The sequence below is a fragment of the Oryctolagus cuniculus genome, chromosome 13 (genome assembly GCF_051225735.1).
Source record: "Oryctolagus cuniculus isolate XC-2025 breed Fujian yellow rabbit chromosome 13, ASM5122573v1, whole genome shotgun sequence".
Taxonomy (NCBI): Eukaryota; Metazoa; Chordata; class Mammalia; order Lagomorpha; family Leporidae; genus Oryctolagus; species Oryctolagus cuniculus.
In genome coordinates, this window is record NC_142879.1 from 38,282,314 (window position 1) to 38,300,199 (window position 17,886).

Consider the following 17,886-nt stretch of genomic DNA (forward strand, 5'->3'; position numbering starts at 1 on the left):
GTAATGGTCCAAGTAATTGGCCTCCTGAGTTCCCAACTCCCAGCTTTGTCCTGGCCCAGCCCTGGCTGTTGAGGGCATTTAGGGAGTGAACCAGCAGATGGGAGCTCTCTTTCTCTCTCCCTCTCTCTCTGTATCTTTACGTTTCAAGTAAATTTTTTTTTAGTTGCTGGTATTGACATGACAAGGTCTAAGTCTTGAGTGGGTAAGTAACTGAGGCAGAATGAAGATGAAGATCACTGGAGAACACCAGATTAAAAACCAGAGTGGTTTTCAGTTTCTGTATTTTATGATGCTTTGACATCGTGGGGCCTTGCAGACCTCAGGAGGGACTGCCTTTCTAAAATTAGTTAATTCCTAGAGATAGCAAGTAATCTTACTGTTAATATACCTTTGGCATGCAAACCAACCAATACTGAGTGTGGGGAGCAACCGAGACTAGACTAAATTACTGGAACTGCTAAGACTAACACTATGCATCTGATCTCCCACCATGTGGCGCTGAGAGAGAGTAAACAACTTCCACACAGCTGCCTCACCAATTCGACTAACAAGCTGCAGGAGCTGATCCTGCTCCTGATTGGAGGAGAGCAGCGTGCTCAGCGCGTGGGGAGAGAATGCCAGCAGAGTTGGGATTGGTGGAAGAGGATTATAAAGGAGGAGAGAGACAACATGCAGCAGGAACATCTGAGCAACCCCTGAGAGAGCCGGCCAGTGGTGTGCCGCTCCTCTGCGGAAGTGGGGGAAGCGGCAGGGGTGCCGCCCCTCCGCGGAGGCGGGGGGAAGCAGCAGCAAACCCGGGACGGTGTTGTTCCTCCGCGAGTGGGGGTGTGGCAGCAAACCCGGGAAGGGCTGGGGAAAAAGAACAGCGCAGGGTCCGGTGTCGTTCCCCCGTGAGTGGGGGAGTGACAACTGAGTCCACTGCCTCCTTTTATCAGGCCCTAGCAGTTCATGACACTCTCCCCCAGCCCCAAGCCACCTCAGAAACAGGCGCCAGACACCTAGAGACCACCTCTACAGTCCAGAGCCCACTGGGAGGGTTCAAGTCATCCCTAAACTTGCTTGGCTGGCCTAGCCTGACGCATCCATTCTTGTCCATTAAATCTGGCCCCCACATTCCTTCTGCTCTTGCTGCTTCTTGACTGACCCCGGTACTTCCTCTGGTGGCCCTGCATGTGACAGTCCCTTTCCTTTTGAGAACTGTCAATATCAAACTCTTCCTGAAGGCATTGTCTCCATATCTATCATCTTAGCATACCTGCTAAAACAAAATCCCAGGTGTATTTATCTGGAATATTGTTGACCGTGTCTCCCAAGGTCCATGTGTTGGAAACATAATCATCAATGCAATAGTGTTGAGAGGTGGGACCTTTAAGAGGTTTTTAGGTCGTGCAGGCTCCACCCTCGTGAATAGACTAGTGCCATTATTGCAGGAGTGGGTTAGTTACTTCAGAAGTGGGCTCCTGATAAAAGGATGAGTTTGCCCCCTTCCCCTCCCACCCTTCCACCTTCTGCCATGGATGACACAACATGAAATCCCCTGCAGACGTGGGCCCCTCAACCCACTTGGATCTTGGACTTCCCAGCTTCTAGAACTGCAGAAATAAATCTCTGTAATTCATAACGTGCCCCAAATCAAACTCACTGTCTCACCTCCCACACTCAATCTGCTTCTTCCTTTGTAATCCTTATCTCCACTAGTGGCACATCCAGGCATCCTGCTGCTGAGTTTGAATAGCAGTGTCATCTTTAATGTCTCTCAATACTTTATTCTCAACATCCAATCAATAATTAAGATTGGTAAGGGCCGGCGCTGTAGCATAGCTGTTAAAGCCACCATCTGCAGTGCTGGCATCCCATATGGACACCAGTTTGAGACCCAGCTGCTCCACTTCTGATCCAGCTCTCTGCTATGGCATGGGAAAGCAGTGGAAGATGGCCCAAGTGCTTGGGCCCCTGCACCCACATGGGAGACCCAGAAGAAGCTCCCGGCTCCTAGCTTCATATAGGCCCAGCTTCGGCTGTTGTGGCCATTTAGGGAGTGAACTAGCTGATGGAAGATCTCTCTCTCTCTCTCTCTCTCTCTCTCTCTGCTTCTCTGTAACTCCACCTTTCAAATAAATAAATAAATCTTTAAAAAATGTTGGTCAATTGTTTTTTTCAGTCCCATCAATTAAATTTTTTTAACTCTCTAACCATCCCTCTTTTCCATTCCAAAAAAAAAACACTCTTCTAATTGAAATCCAAAACCTTATTTTCTTTAAGTACTAGACTAATTTTATTTTGTCTTTAAGATTTATTTTATCTATTTGAAAGTCAGAGGTACAGATAGAGGTAGAGCCAGAGAGAGAGAGAGAGAGAGGTCTTCTATCCGCTGGTTCACTCCCCACATGGCTGCAACAGCTGAGCCAGGAGCTTCTTCCGGGTCTCCCATGGAGTGTAGGGGCCCAAGCATTGGGGCCATAGCAGAGTTGGATTGGAAGTGGAGCAGCCAGGGCTTGAACAGGCACTCATATGGGATGCCAGCACTACAGGCCAGGGCTTTAACTCACTGCACCACAGCCCTGGCCCCTAGGCTACCTTCTTAACCACAGCTTCTCTGTCTTCCAATCTACTCTTCATATTATTACTTGAAGAATTTTTCTAAAACTGAGAACTCACCAAGCCATTCCCCTACCTCCCAATAGCTCCCACTAACCTATAGAAACAGTTTTCTAGTGTTTTGTAGAGTCCTAAGTATTTGAGAAACCGCCACAGGAAGCAAAAGAAACTCTGGTTGAGATGAGTCTTGGCCCTCCCAGCTGGCTTTAATCATAGCTCTACTTTTGTCTATTCTATATATTAGAGATCTTTGAAAAAAAATTTTGCTTAAAAGAAAGAAATTATTTCACTACTGTACCAGTCTTGGTCCAACCAAGAAAGCAAACTACATAGTGTAATTTGAAATGAGGGAAGTTTAATATCAATATTTATTAGCTATATGATATGGATTGAAGCAACGAGGGACTAGCTAGTAAGAAGAGAATGCAAAATATATATATGTTTTATATATATATATATATATATATATACACACACACACAGAGAGAGAGAGAGAGAGAGAGAGAGAGAGAGAGAGAAAATCTAAGGAGTAGCCAAAGCCTTTGAGCACAGCACAAAAGGGATAGGTTTCCCCAGGGCTAAGACTAGTTCTTACTGGAGGGCACAGTTACAGCTCACTGGATGGCAGAGATGTTGCTGTGGTTCTGTGCTGATAGAACCTACTGGAAATGTATCAGAAAACTGCCCTGTAGATGCCAGGAAAAGCAGATCATGAGAAGGTACCTCAGTAGAGGCACTTTACTGCAAGGCCATCTGAGGGAGAAGGAGTACCCGGGAAGCTGCTGGCTGCGAGGAAAGCACCCTGGAATTGGGACGCGTAACCCTTTCCACCTGCAGTGTCTCTCCGGAGCCCTCTACTGACATAGCTCAACATTAACAGTAGGTTAATCCTCCTGCAGCGCCAGCATCCCATCTGGGCACCGGTTCTAGTCCCAACTACTTCTCTTCCCATCCAGCTCTCTACTATGACTTGGGAAAGCAGTAAAAGATGGCCCAAGCACTAGGGCCCTTGCACTTTTGTAGGAGACCAGAAGAAGCTCCTGGCTCCTGGCTCCTGGCTCCTGGGTTAGGATTGGTGCAGCTCTGGCTGTTGCAGCCATTTGGGGAGTGAACAACCAGTGGATGAAAGTCCTTTCTCTCTGTCTCTCCCTCTCACTCTCTGTAACTCTACCTCTCAAATAAATAAATGAAAATCTTAAAAAAAAACAGACATTGTGTCTACTACCAAAGGAAAAATATTTTAAGAGCCTGTACATATTTTCACAATGCAGGCAAGAAGGGTGAATTTAGAGTCAGAAACAATCAATTGATAATTGACATAAACATTTTAAAAAGAAATGAGTATCATGAAGATTTGGAGAATTCGCACTGAGAACACCTTATAAATTTAGTAAACCAGGAAAGCATTTCCTCACAGCAGGTGTGTTACATGGAAAGTCATATTCCAGATTTGAAGCTGTTCTTATAAGTTAGTGATTAAAAAATAGACTTTCAAAAAATAAAAAGAAAAAGAAATGAAAGCAAAAACAATCACCCCTGTCTATAGATTCAAGCCCAAAAATCTGCATACATGCACTCCTTCATCATGTGGATCTTTACAGTTTGGGCTTTTTTGCTCACTGTCCCTTTTGTTTGAAATGTCCTCACACTCTTCTTCTCCTTTTAAGTAAGAATGCATGTGCCTCTCCTTTTAATTAAGAGTGAGTTAAGCTGCCACTTTCAACACTGGCATCCCATATCAGAGTGCTGGTCTGAGTCTTGGCCACTCTACTTCCCACCCAGCTTCCTGCTAATGTGCCTGGGAAGCAATAGATGAGGGCTCAAGTACCTGGGCCCCTGCCACCCAAGTGGGAGACCTGGATGGAGTTCCTGGCACCTATCTTCAGCCCAGACCAGTCCTAGCTATTGGTGAGCATTTGGGGAGTGAACCAGTGGTTGGAAGAGATCTCAGTCTTTCTCTCTCTGTCTCTGTCTCTCCCTCTGTCACTCTGCAATGTTCACAAACGAAAAGAAAGCAAGCCTTACAGGGATCCCAGGGATCTTCTAGGTCAAGTGAAACATAATCTCTGTGAAGCTTTCCTTCATCTTTCAAATCATAATTACTCCTAGTAAGCGTTCTCATCATTTTTGTTTACACACCTTTTTAATGGCAGGAGAACAGAGATACCTGAATCACTTTCTCAGAAAAAGAGTGAATGAGCAAGTGGATGGAAGATTTCCCTGTGTCTGTCTCTATCTGCCTTTCAAATAAAATTAAAATTTTAAGTATATTACAAATCTGCTAAGGAATAAAAGTCCATCTTCCTGTAGTGGAGCCATGGAATAGGTTAAATCACCCCTCACCACGCGCCAGCACACCCATTCCCACTCTAGCCCCCCCAGTACACACCTGTTCAAAAAGGCAGATGATAAAGAAGCCAGGATACCACGCAGTGTCTGCATTGTAGTAAACTGATTTTAATACCTTTTCTCAGAGGAATTCAAAACCCTCTGTCTCAGTCCATCCACATTATATTATTATTATTATTATATATTATATATATATTATTATATATTATATAATCCTTATTATAAATACAAAACTAGAAGCATAAAGATCTTAAGAAACATGTGTCCATCCCATATTTGAGATCATTGTCTTAATAGTTTGCTGGCATGAAACCATATTTGGAGCTCAGGACTCTTACCATGAGTTCAAATGTTTGTTTTAGCTAAAAAATATTTGTTTTAATTGGAAATCATATCCAAAACAAGCAATGATTTTAATAATTGAAACAAAGGAGCCATTTTCTTTGAAATTCTCTCTTTTAAAAAAAAAAAGTGCAGGGAATACAACGGCACAACTCCAATGTACATAAACAGAAGACAATCTGAATGAGCCAACTGGCAGACACTGGTTTAAATTGTTCCCAAAGTTTTATTCTCTCAGATAGAGGAAGAGATGTAGATGCTAACTAGTTGACCATAGATGGAGAATTAAAGAAGTAAGCAAGGCTTTTCACATGCCCACTTCAGGCAAACAATTGTGCTTGCTGTAATGATTGGACTCAGAACTAAATAAATCAAGTTTGGGAGAGATGATTCACTTTTAAAAAGATTTTCTATAGGTTTCCTTTAAATTAAGAGTCCCCATGATATATTTAAAGAATGATTCAATTTACAGAAATTCTATTTTAGTCTAAGCTATCAAGAAAGCATCTAATTTTAATAAAACAAGGTAGAAAATGAATTCAATGTACATTAAACTGTAATAGGTTCTATAATGAAACAGTAATATCCTAAATAGAAAAGTGAAATTACTATTAGTGGAGATAAAACTACCATATTGTACATTTGCAAACATCTCAGAAACAGTTAAGCAGAAAGCATCTACTGAATGCTAACCAACCCCAAGGCGGGAGAATCAAAGAAAAAACTTCAAAGGTTCTGTAACAGTGATAGGTAAAAAGACCAGTTGTTTATATGCCAGTGAGTGAGGAAAGAATGTTCTGAGAAGCTCACCCCCACAACACCTTCGATTAATTTCCTTGCTTTAGTTGCTTCCCCTTCCCCATAACCCTGAGAACACTGTGCTTTCACTGCAGTTCTCATGCACAATTAGAATCCAACACAAGGCTGACAAAGACACATTGGAAAGTTTTAGATTAAAATCCAGCACTAAGAAAGAGAAAGCTTCAAAATTCTAGTAATGGGGACAGTGCTGTGGCATAGCTGGTAAAGCCGCTGCCTGCAGTGCTGGCATCCCATATGGGAGCCAGTTTGAGTCCCAGCTGCTCCTCTTCCAATCCAGCTCTCTGCTGCAGCCTGGGAAAGCAGTCGAAGATGACCCAAGTCCTTGGGCCCCTGAACCCATGTGGGAGACCGGGAGGAGGCTCCTGGCTCCTGGCTTCGGATCGGCTTAGCTCTGGCCATTGCGGCCAGTTGGGAAGTGAACCAGCAGATGGTTCTCTCTCTGCCCGTCCTTCTCTCTGTGTAACTCCGACTTTCAAATAAATAAGTAAATCTTTTTTTTAAAAAATTCTATTATTTGTGCACCTTTGTCTTTATCATAGAATTTTTTTTTTTTTTTGACAGGCAGAGTGGACAGTGAGAGAGAGAGAGACAGAGCGAAAGGTCTGTCATTTGCCATTGGTTCACCCTCCAATGGCCGCCAGGGTTGGCGCACTGCAGCCTGCGCACTGCGCTGTTTATCATAGAATTTTAATGGGGTTTCAAAGATAGGGAAATATTAACCAACCTTTACAAGTTTCTTATTCTGAAATAATTGCAAGACACTACAAGGAACTCTCATATGCTTTGCATGCAAACTCATCAGTTGTTAGCATTTTGTCAATTTGCTTTACTAATCTCATTCTCATTTTGTTTGAACCACTTTTAAAATTTATTTATTTATTTAAAGGCAGAGACACACGAGAGAGACAGAGAGATCTTTCCTCTGCTAGTTCACCCTCCAAATGCTCACAACATTTAGGCTTGGGCCAGGAGCCCAGAACTTGGTTCAGATCTCACATATGGGTGGCAGGGGCCCAAGTATTTGGGTTATCACCTGCTGCCTCCTGGGGTACATGTTAGCAGGAAGCTGGAATCAGGAGCAAAGCCAAGACGCAAACCCAATCACTCTGATATGGGATGCAAGCATCCTAAGTAGCATCTTAACTGCTGTGCCAAACCCCTGCCCCATTTGAAACATTTAGAGTAAACTGAGACATCAATTTCACCCCTGAATACTATATTGTGTATTCCCTAATAGCACTCTCTGCCAGGACAATTCAGTTATCTAAATCAGAAACTGTAATAGGATTATAATGTTGCTATCTATTACATAGCCCATATTCACATTTCACCAATTGTAACAATAATATTTTTATGACCATTTCTCCCGATCCAAGATCCAATGCAGGATCATTCATGACTCAAGTTGCCATGAGTCTTTAGTCTTCTTTCATGTGCCACAAATCCTTAGTCTTTGTCTTTTTTTCTTGTTATTATTTGAGAGGCAGAGAGAAAGAGAGAGAGCTCCTCTTTGCTGACTTACTCCCCTAAATGCCCACATTGGCCAGGGCTTAGTCAGGACAGGAACCATGAGCCAGTAATACACTCCAAGTCTCCCATATAGATGGCAGGAACCCAATTACTTGAGCCATGGCCACTGTCTCCTAGGGTCTGTACTAATAGGAAACTGAAATTGGAAGCAGGAGACAGGAATCAAACCTAAGCACTTCAAAGTGGGACATGAGTGTCTTAACCTCTAGGTCAAACACTTCTCCTCTTTGTCCTTGATGACATTAATACCTTTGAAGAGTACAGGCCAGCCATCTAGATCTGCCTACCTCAAATGGAAATTGTGGGGGATGACATTGTGGTGTTGCAGGGAAAACTGCCACCTATGACACCAGCATCCATTTCCAATCCAGCTCCATGCTAATGGCTGGGGAAAAACCACAGAGGATGGCCTAAGTACCTACTTAGGCCTCTGCCATATATGTGGGAAACCCAGACAAAGTTCCTGGCTCTTGACTTCAGCCTGGCCCAGCCATTACAGCCATTTGAGGAGTGAACCAGTAGATGAGTGCTCGTTCTCTCGCTCTCTCTCTCTCTCTCTCCCTGATTCTTTTTATAAATAAATAAATATTTTAAAAATTGAGGTTATGCATTTTTTTGCAGGAATACACATCATGTTGGATCCTTTCCAGGGTATCATATTAAGAAGCACAAGATGTCGTTTCCCCCATAGCTTGTGACGTTTGTCTTAACCATTTGATTATAATGGTATCCACAAAATTTCTCTATTATAAACTTTTTTTAAAGATGTATCTATTTATTTGAAAGTCAGAATTAGAAAGAGAGAGACAGAGAGAAAGAGAGAGAGAGAGAGATCTTCCATCTGCTGATTTGCTCCCAAGATGGCCACAATGGTAGGGGCTAGGTCAGGCTGAAGCCAGGAGCCAGGAGCTTCTTCTGGATCTCCCACATGGGTGGCAGCGGCCCAAGCACCTGGACCATCTTCTGCTGCCTTCCCAGGTTGTTAGCAGGGAGCTGGATAGGAAGTGGAGCAGCCATATGGAATGCCAGCATCACAGGCGGCAGCTTTGCCCACTACAGCACAGCGCCAGTCTCATAGGGAGTTATTTTGACACTGTGTATATATTATGTTCCTCATTACATATTTACCTTCTAGCTTTACCATCTTTGGCTGATCAATTGTTTTAAAATGGGATATATAATTTGTATATAACAAAATTCATTACTTTAAATTATACAATTCAATGGATTGTGCCACCATCACCACTACCTAATGTCAGGATATTTTCATTACCACCCCTCCACCAAATCCTGCACCCATTTGGAGTCCCTGCCTTGTTTCCACCACTGCAGCCTCTGATTATTTTGTGTCTGTGGATTTGCCTGTTTCAGATATCTCATAGATGGAGTGATACACGAGGTGATTATAACCATATTTTCAAGGCTCATCCATGCTGCAGTTGTTAACAGCATTTTTCCCTTTTTATTTACCTAAATCAATAATATTACTGTGATGCTTGAAAAATGATATTCCATCTCACACTTACTAGGCAGCACTATTATCAGCCTTTGTAAGGAAGCTCTTTAAGGAAAACTGCGCCAGTGAAGTTCATTTAAACAGACAGAGCTCCCATGCTCTCAAGTAGCTTCCAATCTTAGATAAAAGAGCTGACGAAGACCACCTTTCTCGGGTTCCCACTTCAACACCTAGCCAGGCATTGTTCTCTTTCCGCCTGTCACCCCCGGAGGCTCCTCCCCCTCCTCCGGGCGCCCCCGCCTCCGCGGCTGCAGGAGGAGGAAGTGACGCGCCGGAAGTGTCCCTGGTCCCCTTGCAGTGGGGGAAGGAATCAAACTCCCAAGATGGCGGCGGCGTCGGAGGAGCGGATGGCTGAGGAAGGAGGCGGCGGCCACGGCGACGGCGGCCCCTCTTGTGCTGCGGGCTCTGCCCAGCGACAGCCCCTACCGCCCCCGTCCCAACCCCCGCAGCCGGGGTCCCAGGCGCCCCCAGCGTCGGCGCTGGCTCCAGACCAGCTGCCTCAAAACAACACGCTGGTGGCGCTGCCCATCGTAGCCATCGAGAACATCCTCAGCTTTATGTCCTACGACGAAATTAGCCAGCTCCGCCTGGTGAGGCCCCCGTGGGTCCCCTTCGCCATTTCCCTCGGGCCGAGGTTCAAGGAGGGGCGGGGAGAGGAGCGCGTTCCCCAGGGAGGGAACCCCCCGCGAGCCCTAGCCGGTGCCAGGTCCCGGAGCGCGCCCCTCCCGCCCGGATCTCTCCCTCAGCGACCGTCTGCGGGAGTAGGCTGGTCCCCGATTGCGCCCTTGCTGCGGGGCCGGGGGCGACTTCCCGAGGGAACTTCGCCTGGGAGGGGGCTCTTTGCCCCCTGCCCGGAAGTGAGCCGGCCGGCAGACTGGAGCGGAGTTGGGTTTCCCCATCTTCCGGACCTGACAGTGGACCCCCGAGCGGTCTTGCCTGCCTTTTGTACACCGCCTTCCAGCCCCTGGCCGGGGTTGGGGGAGAGAACTCAGAAGTAGGCAAAAATCCCAGCCAGGCTTGGTTTGTCTTGGAAGAATAACGTATTGTTCCCCCAACCACCCAAGTTTCCTTGTTGGAGAAGAGACAGTAGGATTGGTCAGTTCCCCCAGACCCCGGTTCAGAAGATTCCAAACGCGTTTTCGAGACCTTAACCCCAGCGCCCTACTTGACCACGAAAGTAAGGAAATGACCATTCCGGTTTTGCTTCATCCTGACATTTCGCATTCTCAGTGAAGCAACTTGCTCCTTCACAGGTTCTCTCAATTAGTTCATTAGCTAGTGATTCACACCCACTCACCAGTTTTAAGAGAGGTTTTAAGTTACGAGTTTGCCATTGGGATGTTACTTCACTCCAGAGATTTGAAGGTTCGATAAATATCTTAGTTCAGCCAGATATGTTGCTGCCATTCCGTGAATTTGTCTTTAAGTGGTAAGGAGATTAAAGAAGGTGGACATTTTGAAATGATTGCAAACCAAATCTGTGCAGAAGCTAAATCTGGGCTCTGGATTGTTTTTTGAGAGGACAAAGACATATTTCTGAATGTGCTGTGTATAGCATTTTTTATTCGTCAATATGCCATATTTTAGTCTTACATCTCATTTAAAATATAATTATATTTTTAAAGGAATTAATACTTTTTAGAAGAAAAGTTGCAAATATTTCAAACTGATGGTAGATTTTTTTTTTGTCAACATAGCATTTCAACCATGCCAGTCTAAAGGATGGGTTGAAAATAGCTATTTCAAAATTGATTATCCCTGATTTTTCAAGACATTTCATACAGAATCTTAAAAATTCCTTCAAATTTTTACAAAGAATGATGTTTGATCCAAATTCCTGCTATACATTTCATGGACTGGAAATTGGGCCTAATGTGATTGAATTGAGCCATTCAGCCAGACAATGGCTTTATAAAGCTTAGAATGTTCGCAGTTCTGTTTTACAAGTGTTGTAGAAAACTGTGAGGGTTTCTTTGGTTGTCATTTTACCTTTTTAAAATTAAAACATTTTGAAAGGGGAGGAACTACCCTATCCAAGGAGACAGCCAAAACACATTGCATGATTTATTAATAAATGACATCCCTTTCAATATTAAGTGAGATATTCACCTTCGTGCTTAATTTTTAAGCAGTTGGCTCCTCTCACCTTTTAAGGTTACAGATTTATACTTTCAAACACAAATTTTTCATAGAAGTCCCTTTATCACCACCATCACCTCGCCCCCAGGAATAGATTGTGCAGCCAGTTTTCACATCTGCAAATGCAGTTTTCTAGTAACAGGAACTATTGTCTTATTCCTTTCTTTACTGAAGGTTAATAAGTAATTCTTCAGTAGGTTAAATGGATAATCTTTCATGGGGATTTGGAAGTGTCTTTGGTTGTAGGTTCATTGGTTTGGTGTCAAAAGGTACAATTCCAATAACATTATAGAAGAAAGATGTTCTGTCCCACCACTAGGTGTCAGCATTAATTTAATTATGATCTTTTTATGGAATTTGCAGTCAGGAGACGGTGTCTGGTGGGTGCTTAACCTGTCTTTCAACTTAAGTGACCATTTAGACCTAAGCAACTATTTACCAAAAAATCAAGATACTTTAGTATGTATGCTTGCTGTCTGGTGTATAAATTACATTGTTCCTTTCATTGTAAGATTTTACATTTTTTTAAATGGAATTAAGGCTGGGCATGTTTGAATATTATTTAAGGAGAATTAGGATAGCTGACATAAAGATAAATATCATCTGTTTGGCGGCTGATTAGCTAGTTTATGTATTGTATGTTATTCAGGTGTGTTTTTTTTTTCCAATTTATTTACTTGCCTTATTAGGACTTCAGTCGTAACTGTTAGCACCAAATTTATAGACAGATAATCTATGTACTTATTAATCTGATATTTAAAAGATTTGCTGTAAGCTAAAATTGCTATAATACTTTTCAAGTATTTGTGTGAGTTAGTTGATAATAGTTTTTGAGACCTGTTAACATGGGTATTTGAAATTTGACTGTCCAGTCCACTGATTCCAAGGGACTAACTAAAAGCCGTATTAAATTGAGTTTTTTCCTGCCATTGAATATTGCGCTAAGAATGTATCCAGAGCTTAGAAAACTTGGTTATACAGAAATAGTTTTAAGTATTCAACTCTTCTTCTGTATTTTAAAATTATTTGGCTGAACACAACTTTTAAAATGACAAAACATGTACTTTGAGTTGTTTTCCAATAAAACAGACAGATTTGTGCTGATGCAGCATTAGTATGTCACCTAGGCCCCCTTGATAGATGTATGAGAGACTGAAACAAGTAGCAAAGGTTAAGTGAAGGCCTACCCTTAGGGAACAGATCGAGGATAGCTTTGAAAATACAACTTTTGGCTCAAGAACACAGTGCTGGAAAATAAGTACAGGAGGCTTTTAAAAGATGATTTGGGAAATTCAAATGTTTCCCTCTGTGGTTCCAAGTAGAGTTCCTGTAAATTTAATGAAATCCTGCTAGTGGTTAGAACATGAATTTGCCTGAAGGTTAATCGAGAATTCTGACTTATTAGTTGAAATGAAATTTCCCCATCAGCAATAACACAGAAATACATGCTTTTGTCCCAAGACACTTTTCTAGTGCACTCCAGCTAGTTAAATCTAATACCTGTTCATAGTTCCTTTTACATGTTTCCTTCAAGTATGTTAGAAATTTTCAGGTGGGTTGATCAGTAGGAAATGCTAAGGGGTCTTCAAAAAATGTTTGGGAAATGAAATTAAAAGATATAAATATTTGTATTATCTCAATATAACCTCCAACAAGTGAAAGAAACTTTTATACCAGACATTAAGTTCATCACAGAAGAACAGAGTTCTGAGAATGTAACCATGTTAGTGATCCTTATTAACTGAAGAAAAATGGGTGCCCTGTAAAGATTTTTTTATGATTGGCAAACAGATGTCTGAAAGAGCCAATCAGGACTGTAAGGTAGGTGCCTAATGATTTCCCATCAAAATCTCACACACTTGCCCTTGCCCGAGAAGAGGAATGAGCAGGAACATTGCCATGTGGAGAAAAACTCTGTGAAGCTTTCCCAGGCATTTTACCGCTGAAAAGCTGACGTTGTGATTGTTCTTTAACCCTCCAGAGAGTCAGCAAGTAAAAAGCCTTGAGCTTCCCAAAAAACTGTTGCCATGACCTCTTCTCTTGACCTATCTATATGTGCTTTGACTGGACCACTTCCACCTCTTGATGTGGTCTTTGCTTTGATGGTGCTTTTTCTTCAGGATCATACTGGTGAGCCATCTTCATCTCCTGTTACAGTTCTTTAGAGAAATGCTTCAGGATCTTGATACCATTGTTTCACATTTCCATTGAAAGCTCTGCTCTTGTTAGCAGCTGATCTGGGCACAACAGTTTTGGCACCCATCAAGTAGAAAATGTATTCAGCATTAATTTTCTAGTTAGAATTGTGTAAGCTGAACCAGTTGAGATACCTGGTGTTGACTGTTGTTTCTGTTGTTAATTGCTCATCCTCTCCAAGTTAGGGACCCCAAAATACTAAGTTTTTTCTCACAAATTGATGTGGGTGGTCTGCCACAGTGGGCTTCATCTTTAACATTCTCTTCTTGTTCCCTCTTCCAAATGAGTTATCTGTTTGTAAACAGCTGATATCGTTGTATACAAAAAAGATGTCCAAAAGAACTAATCGGGGCTGTCCATTGCCCCCATTAACTTTTTGTAAAGCATCATTGATTTTCTATTCTTTCACTTTGTTTCATCGTAAATTTGCTGTTTATTCTTGCTTCAGTTATAGAATTCATGTTGGTTTGATAGGGGCTCTTTTCAAACTTGTTTTATCCTTAGTGTGTCAAATTAGATCCTGTTCAGGCACGTTGTTACAAACTAGTGCTAGATATTTTGGTGCAAAACATCCATATGTAGTTTTTTCATAATACACATTGCCTATTTACTTTTTGAAGGTTGCACATATGGAGGAAAATTAGGAAGTTTTGTTTGTTTTTTGCTTTTAAGTAGATAAACTATTCCTGTTATCTCTCACTCTATACCAGTAGTTTTCAAATTTTTTTGTCTCAAGATACCTTTCTACAGCCGGCGCCATGGCTCACTTGGCTAATCCTCCACCTGCAGCGCCGGCACCCTAGGTTCTAGTCCCGGTTGGGGTGCCAGGTACTAGTCCCGGTTGCTCCTCTTCCATTCCAGCTCTCTGCTGTGGCCTGGGAGGACAGTGGAGGATGGCCCAAGTGCTTGGGCCCTGCACCCACATGGGAGACCAGGAGGAAGCACCTGGCTCCTGGCTTCGGATCGGCGCAGCGCCGGCCATAGCGGCCATTAGGGGAGTGAACCAACGGAAGGAAGACCTTTCTCTCTGTCTGTCTCTCACTGTCTATAACTCTCTCTGTCTCTCTCTCTCACTGTCTAACTCTGCCTGTCAAAAAATAAAAAAATAATAATAATAAAAAATAACTTTCTACTCTTAAGTTATTGAAGACTCTAAGAGCTTACCTTAGAAAATTCTAGAAAACACATGAATACACAGCACATATTCCATTAGCTATCAGAACAATAATGTCATCACATTATTGTATTGCCTCCTGGAAAACTCCACTGAATACTTCTGAGAAATAAGTTTAAAAAAAGTCAAATAACATCTTAGTGTTAGAAGAATAGTTTGGCCTTGCAGACTCCCTGAACCCCAGGGGTAGCCAGACCAGTCTCAGAGAACTACTGCTGTATTGCTATTTTATAGAGAAGACATTTTCTGAATTTGAGTTGTTTTCCCCCCACCATCCCTTTTCCAGGTTATTGATTTTTATTAACAAGTACTTAAGTATAGGGAAGAAATTATAATCTTTTGTGGAAGTTCATTATTCTTAATAGTCCTAGTCTCACACAATGAAGGGGCTCAGTTTGTAATGCTGTCTACAATGTCATCATCAAAATAGGATGTACATACCTTCCATGAGGATTTCATCAGGAAAGGCTTCCTCAAGACAGTTTGTATCCATTCAGTAAAGGTGGAAGAACATTCCCAGGAGAAAAAGTGACATAAAAAGTAATGGGAGAAGGTTGACTTAGAGGGATTACAGTGAACTTGAATTTGGAAATATAAACATGTAAATTCCCTAGCTTATTGGTGACTCTCCCCCTTACCCCTGTATGTTTATCCCACAGACCAGTGAAGGGAGTATATCAGAACCTCCAGAGTGTACTGCTTTTGGTGGAGTGAAAAGATATGGACATTAAAAACCAAATAGCTTTTCATGTCTTATTATCGTTGTTTTGTTGAAGAGACCAGAGCTCTGTATATCCTGATAAACTCTAGGTTGTGCCAATTCTTTTTTTTTTTTTTTTTTTTTAAAGGTTTATTTTAGGCCGGCGCTGCGGCTCAATAGGCTAATCCTCTGCCTGCAGCGCTGGCACCCCAGGTTCTAGTCCTGGTCAGGGTGCCGGATTCTGTCCCAGTTGCTCCTCTTCCAGTCCAGCTTTCTTCTGTGGCCCGAGAGTGCAGTGGAGGATGGCCCAAGTGCTTGGGCCCTGCACCCACATGTGAGAACAGGAGAAGCACCTGGCTCCTGACTTCGGATCAGCGCTGTGCGCCGGCCACAGCAGCCTTTGGGGGGTGAACCAACGGAAAAAGGAAGACCTTTCTCTCTCTCTCTCTCTCTCAGTGTCCAATCTGCCTGTAAAAAAAAAAAAAAAAATGATTTATTTATTTGAAAGGCAGAGTTACACGGAGAGAGAGGTCTTCCATCTGGTAGTTCACTCCCCAATTGGCCACAACGGCCAGAGCTGCACTGATCCGAAGCCAGGAGCCAGGAGCCAGGATCTTCTTCCATGTCTCCCACATGAGTGCAGGGGCCTAAGGAGTTGGGCCATCCTCTACTGCTTTCCCAGGCCACAGTAGAGAGCTGGATTGGAAGTGGATTGGAACTGGCGCCCATAATGCATGCTGGTGCTTCAGGCCAGGGCATTAACCCTTTGCACCACGGCACCAGTCCCACCAATTCTTACAGTATTGAAGAAGGTCTTATATTAAAAGGATGGCCTGTGCATATAGTTCCCAAACACCTTTTAACTCTCCAAACCACATACCTTTTCACTCCAGTTTCCCTCTCCTAGAAAACATCCATACCTTCAACATAAACATCAAGCACTGGTACATCAGTAAAGTGATTCTTCCCTGACCTTTGCTTGGTAGTATTTCTAAGTCCCCATTGCATCATTATATCACTTCTTAATATTGAAATTATTTTTGAAAAAACTTGTTTTCCCGCCAAATTTAAATTCTACATGGGTGGGGGTAAAGCCTTTCATCATGAATTCTTTTGGCCTTAGATGATCTGTTAAGCAATATGATTGAATAAACAAAGTATTTCTTAAAATATTTCACTGCTTTCACTAAACTATAAGAAATATACGCCATTATGAAATAAGTGTTTTCATATGAGGGTTGGAAAATCCGTTGCTTATATTTATATCCAACAGAGATTAGAGATTTTTTTTTTTTGTCCACTCCAGAGTTTCTAATGTTTTACAAGACCAATTTAAGAAAATGAGTGGGGCCAGTGTTGTGGCATAACAGGTTCAAGTCCCAGCTATTCCACTTCTGATCCAACTCCCTGCTAATGTGCCTGGGAAAGCAGCACAAGATGGCCCAAGTGCTTGGGCCCATGCATTCACAAAGAAGACCTGGAAGAAACTCCTGGCTTCAGCCTGGCCTAGCCAGCTCAGGTCATTGCAGCCATTTGGGAGTGAACCAGCAGATGGAAGACCTCTCTGTGTCTCTCTTTCTCTCTGTCCACCTCTCTCTCTCTCTCTCTGCCTTGCAAATAAATAAAAATAAATCTAAAAAGAAACTGGGGCAAGTGCTGTGGCATAGTGGTAAAGCCTCCACCTGTGAAGCTGACATCCATAAGGGTGCCAGTTTTGATTCCCAGATGTTCTACTTCCAATCTAGCACCCTGCTAACGCACCTGGGAAAGCAGCAGAAGATGGCCCAAGTCTTTGGGCCCCTGCACCCATGTGAGAGTACAGGAAGAAGCCTGGCTCCTGGCTTTGGTCTGGCCCAACCTTGGTCATTGCAGCCATTTGAGGTGTGAATCAGTAGATAGGTGATTCATTCTCTCTCTCTGTCTCTCTCTCTCTCCCTTCCTGTAACTTTCCAAATAAATACATTTTTTTAAGAAAAGTGAGTGACTTAGGGGCCAGTGCTGTGGTGTAGCAGGCTACTAAGCCTCTGCCTATGGCACTGGCATCCCATATGGAGCCCGGTTTATGTCCAACTGCTCTTGTTCTAATCCAGCTCTCTGCTTATGGCCTGGGAAAGCAGTGGTGGATGGCCCAAGTACTTGGGCCCCTGCACCCACGTGGGAGACCTTGAAGAACCTCCCAGCAAGAGTGATTTAAAAACTTGCGAGAATGAAAATTGGTAAGGTGACTTGAACCTTGTATGTCATTAACAGACACTTAAAATTGTGCATGAAAGCTCCTTCATTTTAGTCAACACTCAACTCTGTTACAGAGGAGAATAATAGTACAGGTACTGCAGTAATCAGAAAGGCATATTTAGGGTGCACTCTAGGAATCCTGGGAACACAATTCTACCTATAGAAAGTTGAGAATTACATATGTGTGTAGTATGTACAAGCACATACTGTATAGTATATAAGGAATCTTGGGCAATCCATACAAGGTAGATAGCATTTTTATAAAAGATTAAAGTATTATTATGA

The 17,886-nt window shown here is 42.8% G+C and overlaps 1 protein-coding gene and 1 long non-coding RNA gene across 4 annotated transcripts in view; one reads left to right on the plus strand and one right to left on the minus strand.

Annotated features, from left to right (window-relative positions):
- The first annotated feature begins 9,414 nt into the window (after positions 1-9,414).
- The window catches only part of FBXO28 (F-box protein 28), a 35,312-nt gene continuing 26,840 nt past the window's right edge, over positions 9,415-17,886 (plus strand). The window contains exon 1 of one of the 3 annotated variants that reach the window (XM_002717486.6): positions 9,415-9,747. In XM_002717486.6, coding sequence (XP_002717532.1) covers positions 9,481-9,747 — 267 coding nt within the window. In that variant the 5' untranslated portion in view covers positions 9,415-9,480. Of the gene's footprint in view, positions 9,748-10,567; positions 10,587-17,886 lie in introns of those variants that run through there. The other 2 variants (XM_089311432.1, XM_089311430.1) reach the window with 2 other exon arrangements.
- LOC127483435 (uncharacterized) overlaps positions 15,487-17,886 on the minus strand; it is a 47,370-nt gene continuing 44,970 nt past the window's right edge. The window contains exon 4 of the long non-coding RNA XR_007909640.3: positions 15,487-15,834. This is a non-coding gene — a long non-coding RNA (uncharacterized LOC127483435). The remainder of the gene's footprint in view (positions 15,835-17,886) is intronic.